Source organism: Monodelphis domestica, chromosome 3 (assembly GCF_027887165.1).
Source record: "Monodelphis domestica isolate mMonDom1 chromosome 3, mMonDom1.pri, whole genome shotgun sequence".
In the NCBI taxonomy this organism is placed as follows: domain Eukaryota; kingdom Metazoa; phylum Chordata; class Mammalia; order Didelphimorphia; family Didelphidae; genus Monodelphis; species Monodelphis domestica.
In genome coordinates this window covers 178,116,541-178,140,811 of record NC_077229.1, presented here as the reverse complement: position 1 = coordinate 178,140,811, position 24,271 = coordinate 178,116,541, and the positions used below count along the sequence as shown (strand labels likewise).

The 24,271-nt window shown below is 33.4% G+C and overlaps 1 protein-coding gene across 2 annotated transcripts in view; it reads right to left on the bottom strand.

The window, feature by feature from the left end:
- The window catches only part of VIRMA (vir like m6A methyltransferase associated), a 91,144-nt gene that overhangs the window by 9,391 nt on the left and 57,482 nt on the right, over nucleotides 1-24,271 (bottom strand). For both annotated transcript variants that reach the window (XM_056823310.1, XM_056823312.1), the window contains exons 11-20: nucleotides 21,899-21,981; nucleotides 15,339-15,432; nucleotides 14,659-15,203; nucleotides 13,867-14,102; nucleotides 12,499-12,751; nucleotides 10,627-10,844; nucleotides 4,370-4,502; nucleotides 2,005-2,157; nucleotides 1,414-1,574; nucleotides 721-817 (exon numbers count right to left, since the gene is read on the bottom strand). In XM_056823310.1, coding sequence (XP_056679288.1) covers nucleotides 721-817; nucleotides 1,414-1,574; nucleotides 2,005-2,157; nucleotides 4,370-4,502; nucleotides 10,627-10,844; nucleotides 12,499-12,751; nucleotides 13,867-14,102; nucleotides 14,659-15,203; nucleotides 15,339-15,432; nucleotides 21,899-21,981 — 1,973 coding nt within the window. The remainder of the gene's footprint in view (nucleotides 1-720; nucleotides 818-1,413; nucleotides 1,575-2,004; nucleotides 2,158-4,369; nucleotides 4,503-10,626; nucleotides 10,845-12,498; nucleotides 12,752-13,866; nucleotides 14,103-14,658; nucleotides 15,204-15,338; nucleotides 15,433-21,898; nucleotides 21,982-24,271) is intronic.

Sequence of the window (24,271 nt, the reverse complement as noted above, 5' to 3'; positions counted from 1 at the left end):
ATTTTTATAATATGTGAAATATAAATATGTGAAAGCCAACATATAATTATGAAAAATTGTAAGACATGGTTTTTAAATCATAAATTAAATATTCCGCAAAAGACTTCTCAAAAGTGCAAAATGCCTCACCATTAATATGTTTATAACCATAGTACAGTATTTATTTTCCCTCAGAAATCACTGTAAAGAACAAACTTCATACAAGTTTAATGTACATAATTTAAAAAGTTGTCAGTGTACCAAAGAATTAGAATGCTCTCCTTTACTGAATATGCCCTATTAAAAAACAGGATTTGTCACAACTCCTTCCTCATACCCCCAAACAGGATCAAAGTGACAGTCTGTCAGGAGAATCTCTTGGGCAAGAGCAAAAGCTTAAAGGAAAACAGAACCCAAAACATCTGCCAAGAGAACTCAGTCTATGGCAAGAACTATAATGAGCACAGTAAATAAACAAAAATAAAGTCCTACCACTCCAGCAATGTTTCTCAAAGATCAATACCCCTGACAATGCAAGGATTAAAATGAGATATAAGTGAAAAATAGAGAAATCTAAACAGAGAATGAAATGTGCAAAATGAGACAGAATATAAGGAAACTATCAGTAAGCCAGAAAATAGAATTTTGACACAAAGTAAAATGTTTTAGGGCCTAAGGAAACTATCACCAACTAAAACTTCAAAATAATTCTTTGGATATATATGAAAAAATATTCTTTACCAAATCTAAATCTGTTTCAATCTCTTCAGACTGGAAGGGAGAAAACCACATGGACTTCAGTTGGTCATCCATTACATCAGCTAGCACATAAGCAGTCCTATAACAAAAGTTAGAAAATACATTAGTGATTTTAAAAATTTAAGAACATCCTTCAAATCTTGTGCAAAGTATAATTTAAAACATATGAAGTTGGTAAATATAGTGCTGCAACATAAAAATATGCTACTTCAGAAAATTAGTCCTTAGCAAAGATTAAAGATTAATGTAAGTGGAATGATTCTTCAATACTACATAGATTTTGTTCCTTCACTAAAATGGGGCTAGCAGTATTATTTTCAAGAATTTTACAACAAATATTCAAAGGATATCATTTTATAGCTGAGAAACTTGAGACTTAAATAGTGCTGGGTCAGCTGAACTCCCTTTTGGGGGGGGGGGGTGGTTGTGAAGCAAACCAGTGAAGGTCCTAAAGAATGTGACCTCCTTGAGCAAGTATTACTTCCCTTTTGTGTTTGTATCCTCAGCCCCAAACACAATACCTGGCACTTCATAAGCGGTAAAATGCTGGATGATGGAATATGCCAATTACTAAAAGGGTTTCATTTTATTTTGCTAAAACTAGAGAAAAATATAACATTAATAAATATGGCAAATGACACCAGAGAATGACAAAAACACAAAAATTTGTTTTACCTATTGTTAAACAGATTTTGAAGAGATTCTGGAGCTGAAAGTACTGGTTCCACATCTTGATCACTAAGTGGTAAAGGATCACCTGCAGATTCCAGCATTTGTCTAAGACCAACTATATTGTCCTGCAAAGAATCCAGGTTGTCATCATCTTTAGAATGTTCCTAGGTTCAAGATAAAAAAGAAAAAAACTTGAATCATAAAAAACAAGTTAAAAAATAATATTTCTTATGCCCACATACTTTCAGTGGAAAACCGAACCATTATAATAAAATGTTCAGCATTAACATTTTACTTAGCAAAAAATTTCCAACTTCCAATTTAAAAAGTAAAACAGCTAACATGAGTTTTTGCATGAACTGAACAGGAATATACACTGCAATGAAGAAAATGCTACATTTTAAAAAACAACTTTTTAAAATTTTCAATTTCAATAATCTTTCCATTAATTCATTTTGGTATGACTTTGAAAAAATACTACCACTCACTGCAGGGATCACTATTCAAAACAGTAACAATGAAAAAGATGAAACAACCAAGGCAGATAAAATATGGTTTGATTATAGGATGAATGACTATCTTTTTTTTTTTTACCAAAACATGCTTCTCTAGTTGAAGGAATAAACTTTCTGGACTTTCTTCTTTACTCTGTAAAAGCTGTTTTAATTCTGCAGCATTAAGACTCAGTGTTCTTGACGGATGAGATCCATCTACTTCCATGAGACCACTGTCATCTCCACAACATCCCTGTAAACATTAGACAGAAGTTAAACTAAAATAATAAAGAAATTTGGAAAAATATTTATATATTTACATCAAACATCTAAATTTTATAGTGCCTTATTTCACTGTGATGGTTTTGCTCTATAGCAACATAAAATTGTTAAATGAAGCAATAAGCAAATGGCATTAAGTCTGATTTTAAAACACAAGAAAGTAATGTTAACTATTTTGCCTGCTGATCTTCAGATTATGACACTCTGTCTCAAAGACTATACATTAAAATATGCTGTGGTCTCACAACCTAACTGTGGGCTCTCATAATATAACTTATACAGGAGTTAATAAAACTATGCATGCCTTTAGAAAGAGCTGATTATTTTAAATTATCTCACCAAACAGTGTGGCAAACAAATGAAAAGAATAACAATCAGTCCACAAGTGATTACATCCCATCAGTTGTAGAAGTGAATATTTTTTCTTCCTTAAAAGATATACTCACACCTCAGTAAGTTTTACTTCTTAACTTTTAACAAGGTGAACAATTTTCAAAACATTCTAAAGTTTCTATTCAATATAACAGTATGCTTTAACTCCTTAAAGGAAATATAATCTGAAAATTAAATGGTTAAGTATAGTATCTGCACAGGAACCAAATAATGATTAATCCATTTGTAGATAACGAAGACCCTTGAGTTCTCTTCCCACTATCTGAACAATTTATATCCATTCCAAAATAATAACACCTTTATCAGAAAGTGGGAAGTATTTAAATACAGCTCACTTATAATCTATCACTACTAAAATTTTTAGTGGCTAGAGAGTAAACAGGTATCAGTTAACCAAATAAACAAAAGTAAAAGCCAATCTGGTTACCCAGTAGTAGCTATGTTTCACGAAAACAGCTGTGAGGAACATCATGAAAATTATTAGATGTGAGATTATGTGAAGATTTCATTTATTCAAGGTATCCTTCCTCCATCATTATCATAAATAACAGATCATGGCTAAAAATAAAAGAAAATGCCTTTTTAAACTTAATGATAATTTGTCCTTTGGGTCACAGTTTAAAATTTGGTGTCTGAAAATTTAAATTAGGTTTCACATCTTTTGAAGACCTTTCCATATGGACTCTTAACTTTTCTTAAATATCCAATTTAGGACAAACATGTATAATTTTTTAACCACTCAACATGCAAAGGGAAAATTATATGAGATGTGAAAATTCAGACAACACGAATGTGATATCTCACACCATTTCATATTGTCTCATACTTAAGGAAAACATTGATTTTTTTAGCTTGCTAACATAATAAATCATGCTTAGGAATTTTAGTGATTTGTTGCAAGATATTTTCTGCAACTATTGTCCTAATGCTAAGTGATTCAACTTTTTAGCATCTAAGTTTTTCAAAACTTAACTACTAAATTAAGGCATAATACAAAATGAAAACTTCTAAAATTCTAAAGTTAATGGGCTAAAGAGAAAAAGTACTATTTTACAAATAAATCTCAGATAACAAAGGAAAATACTTTATTCTCAATAAACATGAATAACTTTTAAAACTAAAATTGACATAAAAAACAAAGGCTTTTCTTAATCTGCTATTCAAAATAGTTCATGAAAAATGTTTTAATTTTCTAATTTACCTGTTAGTAACATTTTAATAAACACATTAATTTCAGCCACTGCAAGTACATAAAAATATTACAGCAGAGACACAAGTTTAAGAAACAACTAATCAATGTTCTTAAGTTTGTACTAAAAGGATTAAGATGGGAAACATCACTTTGGAAAAAAGCTATTCCAATACTAATTAGTGGAATGTTAGCCCTTGAGGAGGTCTATTTCAACTCTATATTGGTAGGCCATTTGCCTAGCTCAGAAAAGGTACTCTATAAATACTTGTTGAATGAATGAATCTAAACATAATAGGTTTCAATGCTAAGCACTTAGTATACCATAATCCATAAATATTTGTTGACTTACCTGTTTCTGGGCAGCATTAGTATAGTAAAAAAGAAAAAGGAAATTTGAAATACAAATATTTTTTAATTATTTTGATCTCAAAGGTCCCGTTTACACTGGCAATATAAAGTTAGCAGCAAGACAATTTACAAATATCACAACAGAAATGCATATTAAATTCTGAATAAGTAGGCAAACTGACTTTTTAAATTACTTCATATTTTGGCACTTGTTAATAAATTCAAGAAAAGCTAAAATATATTAACTCACCATTGTATCAGAGTTGAGTATTTGTCTCATAAACTCCAAAAAAGAAGATGTAAGTTCTCCTGTGTCCTTACTAAATGTGTTAACAACTCGTTTTAATAAGCGGTACAGGGAATTACTGTGCTTCCTTAAAGAACTATTGAGAAAAATAAAGAAAAAACGTCAAGTTAGTATTACTAAGAATTATCAGTCTTGGCTAATATGACACTAAAAAAGGGCCTCATGTGCCTTTATTATTGATGTAATCCATTCAAGACTCAAAAGATAATTCATACCATATTACCAATAGCTGGATAAGTCAACCTTTTCTAAAGTCTGCTGGAAAAACTCATTATCCAGACATGACCCACCCATGTCTCCTTTTATTAATGCTCTTAAAAAGATCTTGAATTCATACCTGAAACTTATGCTTCAGAAGATTCTAATCATTTCTAATATTTTTGCCTTCTGAAGCTAAGTAGATCTATGTTTCTTCCATATAAAATCCTCTAATATGCTAAAACAACTGGTAGTGTTCTCCTGAGTCTTCTCTTCTCCAAGAGAAACCACTTCAGTTACTTGTCTGAGGTTCAAGATCTTTTGCCCATAAGGCTGGACTACTCTGGATATTGTTGCTATCTTAAGTAAAATCTATAGTTGAACCTAATCTTGCATACAATCATCTAGTCAGTGCAGAGTTCAATAAGGCTATGACAGAGTCATGCCTCTATCAATGGAGCCAGTAACTCTATTAGCTTTCTTGGTTATTGAACCATACTACTAATGATGCATACTGTTTAAATTAAGGTACACTAAAGCACCCAGATGTATCTGCATGATAAGAAAGACATTTAGAAATACAGGGGTGGGTTTTTTTAATGCAACTTATTAAGCAAAACTTAAGTTTGTATATATACAAGTATAACATATATCTATATGTAGTTATTTCTAAAATCATTCTTATAACCACATTTTTTGTCATTCTTACAAGTTTTAATAGCTATTAAAAGAGAAATTAGTCCAATTAATATTGTCCAATTATCTACAGCCTGAACTCTCTAAGACTCTGAATTACTGGAAAGGTACCAATCTGCAGTAGAACTAAGAGTTCTCTAGACTACTGAAATAATAGAGATAGACTGGATGGATGGATGGACGGACGGACGGACGGACGGACAGACAGACAGACAGATAGATAGATGAAAGGCAGGCAGCTAGATATATAGATCTGTAGTTCATATACACATATAGAAAATAAATTCAAAACCAACAAATATATGTATTCTAAAGTTATAATTGAACCATGATCATAAAAGCATTTTTATTAAGAAAACTTAAAGATTCCTGGGCTATGTAGCTAACAAATAAGTATTTGGTGTCAGCATTAATAACATTATTATATTAAGATTGATAGCAATATGAAAGGGAAAGGCAATTCTTCTAGAAATCTTATGATCAATCTAATAAAAATGAGACAAATATATGAAATGTGAAGAGAATCATTAAAAAAAACATTAAAATACTGACATGATTATAAAATAGTCCAAGATGCACCAGATGGGATTATTTAGAAAGCTTTATAATATCAAGAACCAACATTAAATTTAATAGCTTAAAACTCAACTAAGACTACTTTGGGAACATGGTGTATAAAGTAAAATTCATATTGTGCTTTACATATATCATCTTATTTGAGCCTCACAACAACCTTTTATAGATATAAACACTGAGGCTGAGAGGTTAGCAATTTTGTAAGGAGCAAATTTGAACCCTTGAAGATAAGAGGATTTCAGAAAGAGAAAGATATTTGAAGAACAAAAAAATACATGTATAAAACTCCTTTGCATACTGTTTGGAATTTACATATTCAATAATGAAAAATACTAATTCTTTAGTTCTGTAATTTTTCTCAATGTTAGTTATGAAACATGACGTTTTTCATGTAGAGCCAACATTTAACTGTCAATAAGAACAATAATAGTAAATTTAAAATCCTATGAAAACAAGTTTTTAGGCAGTTATTTCCTCATCTTCATTTTCACATATTTTCTTTACTCATTTACTTCCATGTAAAGTAATGTGGTAAAAGCCAACATTCATTCCTTAAATGAACATTTGAAGACCTATATATTAGCCACTGTGATACATCCTGGAGATAGAGACAAAAATAAAAGATTTCCTACTTAAGGGCTTGCATTCCATTAAGGCAAATGTATACACAGGGGAAAAAAATGTCCATTAATCTTTCTATAGCTCTCTTTTGTAACTAAACTTGAGAACTGTCTATATTAGATACCTCAACATCCTTTCCTCTCATTCTCTTCTTTAACTCTCTACAGTCTTGACTTCTGACTTCATTATCCCAGGAAAACTGCTCTCTCCCAAATTACCATATCATCTCTTAAATGCCAAATCATGAATGGCTTTTTCTCAAACCTCAACATTCTTGATGTTGCTGCATCTAGGTATTGTAATGGATAGAGTGGAAGGCCTGGAATAAGGAAGAACTGAGTTCAAATGTAGCTTCAGACAGGACCTTTCTGACCCTGGGGGAGTGACCCCTGTCTGCCTCAGTTTCCTCATCGGTAAAATGGGAATCATTATGCGCTGTGAGGCACCTACCTCAAGGGTTATAAGAATTAAATTAAATAGTAGCTGTAAAAGTACATAACACAATGCCTGGCATATAACAAATGCTTAATAAATGCTTGTTCCACATCCTTCTTCCTTACTGAAATCTGCAGCCTTTGATACACCCTTTTATACTTGATATTCTTTTCTTATAAGGTTTTCAGCCACTTCTTCTAACTCTCTTTTGCTGGATCTTTATTCAAGTCACAAACATTAATGGTAAGTGTCCCTAGAGCTCTATCCTGGGCCCTCTTCTCTTTTCTCTTCAATATGATTTCACTTGGTGATCTCATTAGCTCCTCCAATGGATTAAATTATCAACTCTATGAAGATGATTATCCAATCCACTTAAGCTATCTCCCTTTTGGACTTTCAACCTCACATCTCCAAATGCCTACTGGACATCTCCAACTGAAGAACTCATGAACATCATAAATTCAACATGTCCAAAATTGACCTCATTAACTTTCTCTCTAAATCATTCCCTCTTCAGAACATCTCTATTACTCCCAAGGGAACCACCACACTTCTTTCCTCCCTCCTCATCTCTGTATCCTGCTATCCTTGGCTTCCAGTCTCAGCTAAAGTCAAGAAAACTTTCATAGTCCATCTTAACCTCGGTGCCTTCCCTCTGAGACTCCCCCAAGTGATTATCTACATGTTATATTTCCATTAGATTGTTAGTTCTTTGAGAATAGCAGCTATTTTTTTCCCTTACTTTATGTATTTATAGCACTTTTGGAGATGCTTAATGAATGTTTGCCCACTGGCTAAAAATGAATAAAATTACATTCCAATAGAAATGAAGTGATTTTCACAAATATTATTTATTCATTGTGTAAAAATGGAGACTTGAATACAGAACTTCAATCCCCAGAAGTCCTTGCTCCACTTCCCCAGAATGCCTTGTAACCTCACCTCGGCCAAGAGTGAGATGGGGTATTTAATCTGGTTGTAAAAAGGCTCTGCCCTTTTTCCTACTTCCACTTGGGAGCAGACGTGGCTCTCCACCTAGCAGGCAAGATGTGAGTGGTCGTGAATAGGCTCTTTGGACCTAGACACATGCCTCTCTTACTTGTATTTTCTTTATATTTTAATCTTCAATAAACCTCTAAAAATGTAATACTCCTTGCAGAGAGAAACTAATTTCTACCTCTATCAGTCCCCCCCCCCCAAATTTTAATATTTACAATAGCTCACTAGAATCTGAAAGAGGGAGGGATAACTCAAAAATAATTTCCTATAGGGGGCAGCATTTGAACTGAGCTTTGAAGAAGGTTCAGGATTCTATAAAGTTGAAGTAAGGAAAAAATACATTACAGAAATGGACAGAGAGGACAAGATACACAAAGGGGCAAAAGAGGTAGAAATGAAATGCTATGTAGAAGGAAAGGAAACAAATCAGTTTAGCAGGATTGTAGAGTGTGGAGTATGTGAACAGTAAAGTTCAATAAACCTATAAATTGTGAAGATGGGATTAATTCTCCCCTTGCCTATTTTAAAATTTAATCAACAAAAGTGAATATACTCCTACTTAACCCTAAAGTAGGGGAAGTTGGGGGCAGCTGGGGGGCTCAGTGGATTGAGAACCAAGCCCAGAGATTGGAGGTCCTGGGTTCAAATCTGGCCTCAGACACTTCCCAGTTATATGACCCTGGGCAAGTCACTTAGAACTAGTACCTAGTAATGATTCTAAGATAGAAGGTGAGGGTTTTAAAAATAATAATAATAAAATGAAATGAAAAAATTAAGTAGGGGAAGTCCACAAACTACTTACTAAAGAGGTTTGCACCTCCAGAAACTGACTGCCCCCTGGACAGTCCTAAGCAAATTTAAAGACTACAATTGGTCCCCTAAAGTAAAGAAAGGAACAGGAAGTGACATAAAGAAGGGTTTTTAAAAGTGGTCGAAACTTCCTGTTATGTGGTCTTACTGGTAGAGACATTCTTCAGCATGGACCCAGGACTCTAGCACTTGGTAAGATTGCTCTTGGATTTTCCCACGATGGACTTCAACGTGAGTGAGTAAAAAGCTGACTACTTTCCTGGCTTCTGGAAAGAATAGTTTCCAGAGGAGGCCGTGAAGTTATTTATCAACAAGTCCTCTGGCTAAATGGCCCTCCAGCTAAGGGTCCTCAAGTGGAGGGATAACGAACCCTGGCTGAGTTGAGCCAGTCACTGAAGAAACATTTAGGGTAATTAGCTAGACTGCTTACTCTACCCTATTTCATATTTCTCTACTTTACTCTTTCCCTCTTTTATAAATAAAGCTGCTAAATAAAAAGTCATTTTGACTTGAATTATAATATCAGCAACCACATTCTCTTATATTTTGTCAAACTATATTAAATTCTATCCCCTACAAAACATAGACTCTAATATACTTAAGAACTAATTACATTAACATGTTAACAATTATGTCTTAATAACTAATTAGAATATATATTTCTTATTGCTACAGAAATTTTCACTCAACTTCAGCATTTCCAAAAACAAGATAAAAAACCATTATTTTCTGAATTTTTAAATATTTTACCCATAGAAATAGCATTTGAAAAGCAAATATTTAGTATTAAGAATTCTAAAGCTAAAAAAGAAAAATAAGATTTCATAGAAAGACAATCTAAGGCTGACTATAGACCATATACTTTAAGTTGGTTAAGACTGCCATACATACACAAATAGATTTGTGTAAAGGGAAATCTTGCCATTCGTGAGCTAAAGGTCCCTGAATTAGGGAAATCTAAAAAACCTAGTCCCTTTCTCTAGGTCTTGTGATTGTCTTCTCCCCTCCTTTCATTCCAGTTAGCTTATCTACCAAATGTATTTAAGCTAGTTTCAGCAAGAGTAAAGAAATAAGAAAATAAAAATCAAAACTTCCTCTGACATTTTTTCCTTCTCCATTTAATTTTGCCTCATTCTAGGCTACTCACAAAGAAATACACATCCTCCTCTCTGACCTATCTTCTAGGCATAAAAAAAGGATGGAAATTAGACAAGGAAATACTGGATTGAAATATAAGAACTATATTAGAACAATTTACATTACAAAAAAGCTAAAGTTCACAATCCTCAAAAATATTCCCCGTTTTTAAAATAATTTTCCAATCCATGAGATATTGTTGTATAATAGTATCTAGCTTTACACAACCCTCCCCCTCAACTTTGCAGTAAGAAGCTGTGCTACCCCAACCCACCAAGAATCAAAGAAAACCTAGCATCATCCTGCTATTCAAGGAAATAACAGGGGTAGTTGCATCACATCAAAAACATTCAAAAATAATAAAATACAAACACAAAACTAACAAGAGCTCTGTCTTTTAGATATGAACTGTTAGTCCCAATTTATCTTACTAACTATAGTGAAACATCTTTGCTAAAAATAATTTCCACAAAGAAGAATTTTTCCCATTTTATCAGAAATCTCTTTCCTCATTTTCCAATTTTTCTTCTTTGTGTTGTAGTACTAGATTTTTAAGCATATAGAAAAAAATGCAGCACTTCCAAAATATACTTGTGTTCTTTAAAATTATTAAAATATTTTCAGTATCAAATGATTTTCAAAAATTGCTCAAAGATGTTGTGAATAACTCAAGTTTTTGTGATAATCTTCAGAACTAATGTCTCAATTAGTAAGTTATAAAAGGTTACCTTTTTAAGTGGAAGAACCCATAATCATGTTCTGCAAGAAACATCATTGTTCTAACACATGTCAGTAAGCAGTTGTAACTATTCTCAGAACTGGCTATTGTTTCCAGTAGACAGTCACAGATCGAGGCCATCAACTCCTTGTTTGGTAAAGAATTGGACAGCTGCTCCAGTTCAGAAAGTGATCCCTCTGAAGAACTTGGCAAAATAAGTGCAATGTCCTAAAGGAAAAGATAATGAGGGGAGAAATATCTTCATTTTTCTTTCAATTTCACATAGCAAGTAGCTGATGGGTTTGTATTTTATCCCAGATAAAGGGATAGATATATATATATATTGAGAGAACCAATTAAAATTCTTGGGCAAGAGAATAATATGATCAGATTTTTGTTTTAAGAATTAAAAAAACAAACAAACCCTGAAAGAACTGCCTCGTTAATGCCTTGAAAACTATAAAGCTACAAAAGGAGGTTTGAGGCAAAATAATATAAAGGAAAGCAGGACCAAAAAATCATGTCAAATAAGGCTGAGGCCAATTAAATTATTGGGAGGTGCTCAACTGATTAAATTTCACATGCAATATCTAACATGTACAAAACAATTTGATTTCTCAAGTAAGCTGCTCAGTCATTCAGTAGTATCTGTCTCTTCATGACCCTGTGGACTGGAATGGACTGGAAAAACTGGAATGCTTTGCCATTTCCTTCTCCAGTTTATATGTAGGGAGAGATTTAAGTTACTTCCCCAGGATCACACAGATAGTGCCTAAGCTACTTGCTCCTACTCAAGAAAAGATTCATTCTGTAAGGTAAAAAAATAAATCAACTTAAAATAAATCTCCCTAAGGTCTCCTTTATCTAGGACAATGTCATACCAAGAGTCCTTTCTTTGACTGAGTCCTAAAGGTTACCAGACTAGGTTTTGTAAAAGTAGAAATGCAAATAAATTTCAAAAATATGGGATTTATACAAAGAATGCAATGACAGAATATCAGACCTCCCTACCAGGTAGGCAAATGCATTCCTGAAATTCAATTGATACTGGGAATAGAATTATCAAAAGATTCAAATTGCTCATAGAAGTAAACTTGAAGCCAATGTTGAATAAAGTCAAACACTGTTAACTAGGAGTAAAATCAGCTTATATCCTGAGATTTTTTTAAACTATCCTGAAAAAAGTTCAATGAACAATCCTACCAACAATAATTATTCATTAGTTATTGTGTATGAAAAAGAAAGATTTAGAGAAATCCCTTTGTAGCATAATTAAAAGGAAAAAAACACCTTGGCCACAACCTCCATCAAGAAATGTTAGAGCTGGAGTCAGATGCTAATCAAAGCATACTATTTTCCACCTAAGTTTATTTATAGTTTTAGTTTTGGGATTTGGGTTTTATATGAGTACTCTCTTACAAAAATGATGAATATGGAAGTATGTTTTGCCTGATAATCTATGTATCATCCAGATCAAATTGTTTACCATCTCCAAGAATGGAGAGGGGAGAGAGGGAAACAATTTTGATCTCATAATTTTGGAAAACACATGTTTAAAACTGTTATTACATGTAATTGGGAAAATAATATATCTTTGAATAAAGAAAAAAATGTTACAGCAGCTATACACAAAAGAAGACTCCAGAAAAGAAACCAAATATCAGAGGTATATGAAATTTCAAAATGCTGGTACTGCAACTTAACCTTAATTGACTGATGTGGTCACTGAAAGGGAAGAGTCTGTAAAGGTCTTGCTTCCTCTGAAAAGTGAGCACAATCAAAAATTGGATACCTGTCCAACGAGAAATATCTAAACTGACTACAGAAGTTTATATGAGGCCTGTATTTTGAAAAGAATATGTAAAAATATTTATTCAAGTACCTGATCACAGAGAGACTGCAAAATGGACGTGACATATTCAACACACTGCTGATGAATGACACTCTCGCCAGTTGATCGAATTAGAGCTAATAACTCCTGGAAAATCTCTGCATATTTTTCATCACCTTTAATAGTTCCATTTATTAGATGCAAAATAGCCAATTTACAAGCTTTATGTGAAGCAAGGGCATCGAGAAGAGCCAGAAGTCTGGTAGTTTGAGTTGTATACTGTTTTTCTTTATCTTCTGAATTGCTGAAATAAAAACAATGAGCTCAATGAAGATTACTGCTGCCTTCTCAGACATTTAAATCATTTCTATTCTTTAATCCACTCTATCTTGTTTTTACTCCTTGAAAACTGAAGCCAACTTTTCATGAAATCTTTGAAATAACAGTACATATAAATTATCTTTTTGACAATTTAAAAGTGCTAGAATTTGGGGGCAGCTGGACAGCTCAGTGGATTGAGAATCAGTCCTAGAGACTAGAGGTCCTAGTTCAAATCTGGCCTCAGACACTTCCTAGCTGTGTCACCCTGGGCAAGTCACTTAACCCCCATTGCCTAGGCTTACCACTCTTCTGCCTTGGAAACAATATTTAGTATTAATTCTAAGAAGGAAGATAAGAGTTTAAAAAATAAAGTATTTTAGGGGTGCTAGAAGTCAAAGAAAAATGAAGATATACAAGTTTTCAAATTGAAATGACCTAAAGGAGCATGCTATCTGAAGGAATCTTGAAATAAATTACTTAATAATAAAGAATATTTACTCAACCTAAATATATGGTCAATTATTTGTTTATTCCTTAAAGGTCTGATTTTCAATAAAATAGATTTTATTAGAGTAGAGTACAATTATATTATTACCCTCTTATTTGTTTGGGCAATTATCAGTTATATTTGACATTTTTTTAATGAGTATACCACCGCTACTTTTCTGTCAGTCTTTTAAATAATCTAAAGTTTCTTTTAAAAATATTATATGGTACTTCTTGCAAAGCACCTGGGAGGAGAATTACGTTTTGCATATGAAACACTGAAATCAAAGTTAACAGATCACAGGATTATAGGTTTTTAAGTTGCATCATAGCAACATAGTCTGAAACCCACAAGTACAATTAGGGAAACAAGTCTATACAAGTAAGATGACTTGACCATGGTCATAAAAGGAATAAGTAGCTGAGCAGGGATTCAAACCCAGGTCATATAATTCCAAATCCAATGGTCTTCCTACTGACCCATATATTTCCTTTTGAGATTTTTATGAGTTCTGAACCTAGACAAAGTCAAAATGTCCACACTGAAATCTATTAAGGAAAACTTAGCAAAAAGAAATAAATGTCTTCCAAAAAAACATAAAATGAAAATACCTTTGCATGTCTTCTACTATCAAGTCCAACACAGTTCTCATGATTAGAAGTGCAGTTGGTGAAGCAAGATCACATAATTGAACACAAATACGCCGCAACATGTGCTGAATTGGCAGGCAAGTTGTGCCAGAGAAAGAACGAACTATTTCTTGGAGCAGCTTTGCTTGGACATGAAGATGCATGCTCCACAGTTTGCGAGTGTTGAGTGCCACTGATATATCATGTGGCTCAATAACCTGTTAAGAAAGTATATATGTGTGTATATGTGTATGAATTTTCTTTATATTTATAATTACTGACCAAAAAATAATTTTTAGGAAACACTACTACACCAATCTGTTTCTGCAGGCCAACTTTTACTAAAGTTAAAATTTTAAAAGAATTTCCTATCATACAGTCAAAACATTTGCTTGATTTGAACTGACTTAGTAAGATATTTTAACTCTCAGTTAAATAGCCATTAGAACAAATTTCATTAAGAGAAATAACAGTCAGATGCCAAATTCTAACACAATGTAAAAAGAAACAATACTTTAAAAAATACCACACACACCAAAAGTAGAGCACAAGTTAATTCCAGTATAATAATAAAATTCACTTTAACAAAAATTCACTAAAGTATTATGGTCACCATACAAATCACAGTGCCCAACTTGCATCAGTTTTACAAGTTTCACCCTCCTCCAGTTATTTTCTTCAGGGCTTTTTTTTTGGTCCACAAATAAGATCACGGATTTTTTTAAAGCGATACTGAAGTCATTTATAAAGATGCAAGTGATATGGAAGTGATACCTGAGTTGTTTGCATGGGCAATGGAAGGGGCAGGAGCTCTGAAAGCAGAATGAGTCCAGAAAAAAATCCTTCAGGAACTCTCAAGACCGAAGAAAGAACTTCTTTTAACATTAAAGACCAAGTATTATTGGCTAAAGTCTCTTCTGAGATTGTAAGTTTTTCATTAACTCCCTGTGTAAAAGTCAGTAAGATATCAATGATGTCATTCTGAATCTTCTGCTCATCACTATCCAGACGACCTGAGAGAGGGATAGAGCACAGTAGCATGTGTAAAGTAACAAGGGCTGAAGGAACACGCATGTCTTTAAACTCAAAGGATCCACCCCTGAGAAGCTCCGTTAACATGGTTTTAAGAAGAGTGAGTGTGCAGCGGGCCATGGAAATGGTAGTGACTCGGTGAAGAGTAGTCCCCATGTTGACATGGAGCCTCCAAGGCTGCGTAAGAATATTGTTCAGTTTTTGCAGAACACGGATAAAGGTGTCCATTCCTTCAGCAGAAAAAAGCTGAATAACTGCAAGGTTCCACTTCAGATCTTTCTGCTGACCTTTATAAAAGAAAAATAAAACACTCAAATTAGTTGTATGTTACAGAAATAATTACAGATTGTATAGATTTAACTTTTAAAAAAAACTTAATAAGACATAGAATCTAATTAAAGATGTAACGGCTAATACTATACCTTCAACAGGAGGTGGTGGGCACGCTATGTTACAAAGGACACGTAATGCAGTTGGCAGACCAACTCCTTCTGGGGTCATCAAGTTATCAATATTCTTTTTAAAAAACAAGAGTTATAAGAGATTTTAATATACTTCAAGATCAATTTAATATATATCAGGTCATGAAAAAATATAAGTAATTGAATATGGTCTTTGTTGATATACACTAAATTATTTTAAGAGTAAGTTGCAAGATTGATGGAGTAAACTGAAAACAGGCACCTATACGTAGACATTTCTAATTACCTATTTAATTTCTACAATGGATTATCTTTTTTTTTTTTAAACCCTTACCTTCCGACTTGAATTCAATATTGTGTATTGGTTCCAAGGCAGAAGAGTGGTAAGGGCTAGGCAATTGGGCAATGACTTGCCCAAGGTCATATAGCTGGTAAGTGTCTCAGGCCAGATTGGAACCTAGGACCTCCCAACTCTATGCCTGGCTCTCAATCCACTGAGCTACCCAGCTGCCCCCTACCATGGACGGTCTTAAAGAAGAAGATGAATAAAATAATGAACAAAGTGAATATGAATACAGGAAGTTTAGTGAAAAGAACTATGTTTTAAATTTAAAAAATTTTAAAGAGCAAAATATACAAGGTAATCTACATTTTAAGTTTGTTGATTTATGGTAACAAATGTTCAGAAACCCTCATTGCCTAATAATAAAAGTTTGTTTTTCATGGAAATAGGTTTTGACAATACAATAATACATGTATCAGTGGAATTGCTTGTCAGGTCTGGGAGGGTGAATGGAAGGGGGGGGGGGGGGAGACCATGAATCATGTAACCATAGAAAAATTTTCTAGATAAATGAAAAAAAGAAAGCATAGAAAACTTAGGGGGGAAAATTTTTTTTAATTAAAATGTGTTTTTTCCTGAGCTCTGGAGGGTCTATAATGAGTACAGAAAATGAGGAAGCAGGAATAGATGGTATTATTTGTTAAGCATTCAATATGTGTCAGACAGAATTAAATGCTAAAGGGACAAAGACAAAAACAAAATAGTCCCTAACATAAAAAGGGGTACAGTCAAATGGGGAGAAAATATATGTATATTTATATTTATACATGTATGCATATATAGGTAAGGATGTGTGTATATACAAAGAGACACAAGAGACCTATGTATGTATACATACTATATATAAGTTTATGAAACATATACACATACAATAACTTTGGTGGGGAAGGATCTAGAAATGAAAGAAAATAAGGGTAGGTTTCAAGTAGACGGTGATAGAGTTTTAAAAGAAACCAAGGCTATGAGGGATGTAACAAGAGAATATGCCAGGAATAGGGATCTGCCTATGCAGATGCAAAGGCACAAAAACAGGAGAAGGAATATCATGTTCAAGGAATAACAAGTAGGCCAATATGATTGGCCCATAGAAAGTCTGGAAGGAGCAACATGCAAGTAAGTTATAAAGGTAGAATAGGGGCAAGGTGATCAAGGTCTTTAAATGTCAATGGATTTCATATTTGACATCCTAAAATAGATTCTATTATGTTAAGGAAATCTTAATGTGAATTATTTTCATCAAAATAGTTATCTAAACCATCACCAAGAATTAATGGAATGAGAGTTTTAACTACAAATGTAGCAGGGAGGAATGAAGAGTAATTTTTCCTGACTGAATAGGTGTCTTGAAGAAAGATGGACTGGATAATGAGAAGGAACTTTAGACAGCATAAACTGAGGTCCTGGGGTTACAGGGGCCTTGAGGTCAGACATTCAAGTTCTTCTGATCATGTATAACAATTACATATTCAAGGAGCAAGAACATATTCCCTACTAATACCAATGGTTTCATGTCATCCCAAATACACATAACATTCATGACAGAGACACAGGAGCAACCCATTTTCTAATGGAGCTGATTAACTTAAAAAAAAAAAGTAACTAAACCTTTACTTCTCCTCCTTCCTCTTCTCCCCTTTTCAGTATTCTGAATCGAGTTTAATGCAAAAAAAGGAAATAACCAGAAAAAGAGTACTTCTGAAATAGTTTTGGTAAAAGGTTCAGTGAAGACTAAAGCCCAAGTTCACCTCTCCTCTGTCAGATTTTCCCATATCAGGAAAGAAGTGGCATTTTCTCATGACCCCATACTAACAAAACAACTTCCTTGTCTATACAATTACCTTTCTACACAATTCTCTTAAACATTGCTATAATTTTTTAACTCATATAATTACCTTTTATAAACATGTAACAGCTACAAGGCCATTTAAATGGAAGAAAAATGCTAAGCAAAAAGTTTCTATTAGAATTTGCAATTTAAATGCACACCTAAGTTCCTATTATATTCCTTTACTTTCAACAAACAGGGCCACCTCTTTTACATTGTTTTTGCCATGCCAGTAAACCATGTTTAATTTCTGCTATGAACCATGAAATAGGGAAGTAGGGAGATTAAGACTAAAAACAATCTAAGTGCAGTTGTTTTAAGTCTTTTTTTCACCTATCCAAGTCAGTATTTCCTGACAACAGATAAGGACTGTGCTTATACTGCTTTATGTAGAACCTACCTACCACAGTGTCAAGAAAGTAAAAAAATATATAACTTTTGGCTTGGAGAAACATATCCTGTAATTCCTGAACCTGTTCCCCTAGGCAAGTGATGGCAAACTGATGACAGGTGCCAAAGATTGCATGCAGAGCACTCTTTGTAGGTAGATGGCCACCCTCCCCCTCCCACCCCAACCCCAGTTCATTACTAGAAAGGCAGAGGGACTCAGAAGGAGCTGCTCCCTCCCCTTCTCTATGACACCTGAGGACATTTTTCACCCCCTCATCCTTACCCTTCTGCCCAGCAGACCAATAGGAGCACAAAGGGGATAAAGGTGGGTGGCTCACAAGTGGGAGAACTAGAAGGAGGCAGGCATAGTACCAAGTGGGAGGAAAGGCAGTGGGGGGAGGAGGACCAGCACTCTATCTCTAAAAGGTTCGCCATCACTGTCCTAGGCTATGGAGACCACTATGACAGAAATATAACCATGATATACAGGACTATACTTCAAAATTTCTGGCTTCCTCCCTAGAGTAATATCAAAGATAGTAATGTGCTCATTTAATTCCTACATGAGTTCTGATTTATTTTGCTTAAATGATACAAAATAAATCTCACTAAATTATGTTTCTAGATGAAATAAAGGAGGGAAAAGCAAACATGAGAGTTTGAGGTCATGTTAAAGAATAAACTTTATTAATACCAATAAAAACACTTCCTTTATCACATCAAATGTACTGGTATTTTACATTGTAGAGAAGCTCACTTTACTAGAGGTATCATTAAATCTCTCTTAGAATTAACAGGTTTTCCTCATCTTTTTTTTTCCCCCAAATTCAGCCATATGTTTTTCATTCAATTCTAATCTTTCCAACCCTCACAATCCTCCACTCATCCAAATGTTTTGCATTCAGCTTAGAGAGGCCAAGACTATAAATTCTAGCCTGTGATAAAATCTTTTCATTAATATGGAATGAGTTCATAAAAAATGAGCCTTTCCTGTCACAAAAGGGATTAAAAGTAACACAAAAATCAAAATAATATGGATCAAAGAATGTTCAGCTAAATGTCTTGATGAAAGAACATTAGTTTCTTATCCCACACTGATCATCATCATCAGAACTCTCATTTATATAGTTAGAAAACTATATAAGAGTTACAAAAAACTTTTCCTGAACACAACTCTAAAAAAGTAGTAACACCAACTATTATTATCTGCATTTCTCAGATAAAGAATGAAGGAAAGCAAGACCAAGTGTCTTATCCAGGACCACACTTAACTGTCAGAGACAAGATTCAAATTCAGATCTTCTGACTTCTACATCAGTACTCTCTACCATACCATCAAAGATAATCAATTAAAAAACACTAGAGTCCTAAGTATCCTCTGAACCTTCAGCCTCCTTCTGATCAGATAGTTTTTCCTAGACCCCCCTTTTAAGTGAGATATTCAGACTAGCCATATCCTCACCCTCTCTAAGTTGTAGTACAGTCCTTTTACCTCATGACCCCTGGGCTAAGTCCTAGTCTAACTCCTGGCTCTGCATTTATTAGCTGTGTGACTATAAATAACCAATCCCTGGGCCTATTTTCTTATGTGTTAAATGGAATAGGACTAGGTGATCTCTGAGATTACCTTAACCTCTAAATCCTCTCTGTCTCTGTCTCTCTCTCTCTGTCTTTCTCTCTCTCACACACACACTCACACACACACACACACACACACACACACACACACACACACACACACACGTACACAACTATAAAAAGGTAAAAAGAAGAAATCTAAAAAGAAGGGAAAAGGGTGGGGGGATGATCTTGAAACAGTTTATTGCTGATTATTTACTGAATCTGATAGAAAAGGGAACCTTGGATAGCTACAAATTGGACAGTACATGGTGTCTGAAGTCTCTTCCAATCTTGTTATTTTATGATATACACTGGATGAGCATCAAGAAGTCACAATAACAGGGACAGCTGGGTGGCTCAGTAGATTGAGAGTTAGGCCTAGAGACAGGAGGTCCTGTATTCAAATCTGACCTCAGACACTTCCTAGCTGAGTGGCTAGGATATCAATACACAGTATTGATTCTAAGACAGAGGGTAAGGATTTAAAAAAAAAAACAAAGAAGTCACAAGAACATGAAAAACATGAAAAACTTTGATTTGTATTTGTTTCTTACAATGAAATGGTGGTTAATTATCCAACCTAAAAACCAAAGTATATAAAGTTCAATTCACATAAGGATGAAATTACTAGCACTGGTATCAAAGAAAGGCCCTAGATCAATGACAAACTGAATAAGCACTTAACCAAATCATAATAATCAGATTTTATGAAATGTAATTTACACTAAATTTATACATTAAGAAATGTATAAAAGAAATGCTGCAAAATTACAAAGTATAGTCCCATAGAAGATATATGAATTGCCTCTCCCCAACTCCTTTGAAGAGGTGGGAGGTTAAATGAGTGTGAAGCACTATATATATTTTCATATTTGTTGGATGTATTGATCACTTTTGTTTTTTCTCTTTTCTTATTTTCCTTAAAAATTTTTAGTTGTGTAGAATGGCTTTCTGAGAAAGGAAAAAAGGAATTGAATATAGAAAGAATCTAGGCAATATAAAAACAAAAGTATCAATAAAAATTATTTCTAAAAGAATGAAATTTGATTTTAACTTGAAATTGATCTGTGAACAATAAAGAAACATAGAACAAACTTGTGATTTCATTGTTCTAGGGAGCTCCACACAACAAGGAAAATCTCTCAAGTGAAAGTTAATCATATGGTAATTTAGAGGTCTTCCAGAATTGTCTAGGACACTAAGAGATTAACCTGCTTATGCTCAACTTGCTTCAGGCAGCAGGTATCAAAAGGCAGAAGTGGAAATCAACTCTTCATGACTCTAAGACCTGTCCTCAATTCATTATGCCATGCTTCTTCTTTATAAACAAGGTCGTAAAGGCAACAAGGCCATAGATGGAACATTGGGTTTAGAGTGAGGAAGACCAAAGTTCAAATCTAACTTGTGACATTTAGTAGCTGTATGAATCTGGGCAAGTCACTTCTTCCTCTATCTTAGTTTCCTCATAAAGTGGGGATAATAATAGCATCTACCTCTCAGATGTAGTGTGAAGATAGTACTTGTCAAGTGCTTAGCAGAGTGTATTGAACACTACAAACACTTAACAAATATTTAACTTATAACTTTTTATTTTTCAAGGCAAAACTTGCAAAAACATTTATTTGATTTTATGTTAATTACAATAACGAATATAAGCAGAGAGTCAAGGCTAAAGAATGGATAGGAAGCTGAGTTCAGAGTCAGAAAAATCTAGGTTCATGCCCTTCCTTAGAACCCCAACTGGCTCTGTAGTCCTGGGAAAGAGACAACTTCAAAGTGCACTCAACTAAAGTTCAATTTAAGAGAAGGTACTGCTTGGTATTCAAAGAAACACTTCTTCATCTAGAGCTCCCAATACCAATGTAATTATGTGTCTGGTTTAAAAAAAAAAAAACCTACATACACACAAAACAAAAATATTAATATTATTTATACAGTACTTTTAAATTTACAAAAAGCTTTCCATTCTTTATACATATGATCTTCACAAAAGTCTTATCAGATATTTATGAAGGTTAATTACGCTATAAAAGGTAAAAGGTTAGAGACTTCCTGTGGCCACCTAGAACTAATGTCAGGTCTTTCTGAGTAAGATAATCATTTTATACACATTCTCAGAAGCAAATCAGAGCAATATCCAAAAAATGCACGGAAAGATTTAAACAAAGCAAAAAATGATGGTAAAGGTAGGGGTTTGGGGGTAATGCATGTGTACTTTGGGGTCTAGCAGAGAGGCTAGAAGAGGCTCATAGTAAAAAAATGTTAATTTCACTTACATGATGATTATGCAATAATAATTAATTTTTTCTACTCCTCAAGGATATGGAACATTACTATGTACTATTGATAAATTATCCTAAAATCAAGTAAAGACTTACTAACCTGTTTAACATATTCAATTAGGTTTGGGATACAATTAATTTCAAATCTAAGGTTTTTCAAAGGCTCCAGCCACTTGCCAAGTTCTGAAAGGAAAAAAAAAGAACTTTAAACATTAGATAAAAAATGAAACTTTCAAAATAAAGCCTGTGAAAAGATTCTTGACCAATACAAAACAGTGATAGTACATAAAGATTTAATTTCGATAAATTAAATTCTGTTCAGACTAAAAATGATTAGATTATGTTTCTGTTTTCTTAATGGAGTTTGAAGTTTCAAATAATCCTAAAAAAAGAAGATAAGAGGTAATGAGGTAAAATGGAAATTGTGCTGGATTTGGAGTCAAGAGCATCCAAGCCTGACTCCCACCTCTCATACTTACTAGCTGTGAGGCCCTGTATAAAAAAGCTTCTAGCATTATTTCCTCAAAAGGAGGCTCAACTAAATGACCTCAGAGGCCTCAAGCTCTTGATCTATAATTGTATGTTAATATGTTATTTCTGAAAGTTATAATTACTTTAATTATTATGAAGTTTCTGAATTTCCTGAAAACTCTTTGTGGTATCCATTTAATGATCAATTTTCAGTCTTCCAATTTGAAAAAACAAATTTTGCAACAATGTTAATATAAAAATTCAATATATTACAAACAGGGAGAGTAACCCATGACTTCTCGGAGGTATGGGAAGCTCTCCAGGGAGAAAACCCCAACTAAAAATTCGTCAGAACTTTCTTTAAAGCACCAAGATGTTAAATGATTTGTCCAAGGCCATACAACCAGAATGTGTCAGAACTGGGATTTGAATTCAGGTCTCCCCAGCCAGCTCTCTAAAAAGGAAGCTCTGTATCTGCTACACCACACAGCATCTCAATATATATAATTGTTGTAAAACAGTGTTGTACAAAAATGTACTGAGACTTTTGGGACAATTTGTGTCTATGTATGTGAGCAAGCACACGCGCATATGCATGCTATATATTATTTTATTCTCTATATCTTATATGTACCCATTTACAAGTTTCCACCATTAGAATATAATATTGCTCTCTATACCCTACATCATGCTTATTCTCAAGTACTATTTATTTGAAAAATAATCTAGGGATAAATTTTCATCTTAATACAAATTATAGAATATTCAGGTTGACTTTATTTATATTAGGCATTACACTAATCAAAATGAAGTACTCGATATCAAATATTTTTACATGAAAATATTCTAATGTAATGAAGAGCAAATCATATAAACAAAGGTAAAAAAAATCTCATCTGTTGGATTAAAATTCTACTAGTGGCTATAACTCTGGTATAATCAATCAAAAATAAATTATGGGGGAAGCTAGGTGGCCAAGTGGATAAAGAGCCAAGCCTAGAGATCAGAAGTCCTAGGTTCAAATCTGGTCTCAGACACTTCCTAGTTGTGTGACCCTGGGCAAAACATTTAACCCCAATTAATAACAGAGCCCTTACCACTTTTCTACCTTGGAACCAATACTTAGTATTAATTCTAAGAGAGAAGGGAAGGGTTTAAAAAAAATAAAAGTAAATTATGGAAATTTTCATATACATGCAATACTACCCTATATTAAAAAATATATACTATTAAAATGAGAAAGAAAATCAAAATACAGGATTCTAACTTTCTCCAAGAACTATGAATGGATAAAATAGCTAAGTGCATATTTTTATATGGAACTATCCAGTATGCCAGAATATAATTCTATTTAACTCAATACCTGAGATTTTATCTATTGGATAAAAAAGAGGGGAAAGTACCTATTTTTAAATCCTGAGCACATATGACGTAAGAATGTTTACTCAAAAATGTAAATAAATTTTCTTCCTTTCATATTCTTACAGTGAGAAATTGGAATACAAAATAGTTCTATTTAAATATATATTGGAATTTTGAAAAAAATGTCCTATAAGATTTTTCCAGACATATTTTATTCAAATTCAAATTATTTTTTAAAATAAATGTCCATTTTCAACATTCAAGTCTCCACATAATTTCAACAAGTTATGATAAACCACAAACAGTTCATGAATAACTACAAAGGTAAGATATATCTACAATGAAATAAGTAGGTAACTGCAAATTTGACACTGAAAACTACTACTCCAGTTTTAAGTCAGCCACTCTTACTAATCAATCACCAACTTCCACAATTATTCCTAAGAAAAAGATACATCCCCAATAATTCTCTCAAATTCTTGGCTATATATAAAAGTTTCTTCAACTAAATCTAATCTTATAACAGTGAAAAATATATCAATATCTTTCTATTCATGATCAAAATCTGATAAGGCATTAGGAGATACTTAAAATAGTTTTCTTGATGTTCTGCACACATTAATAACTTCATGTACCACAC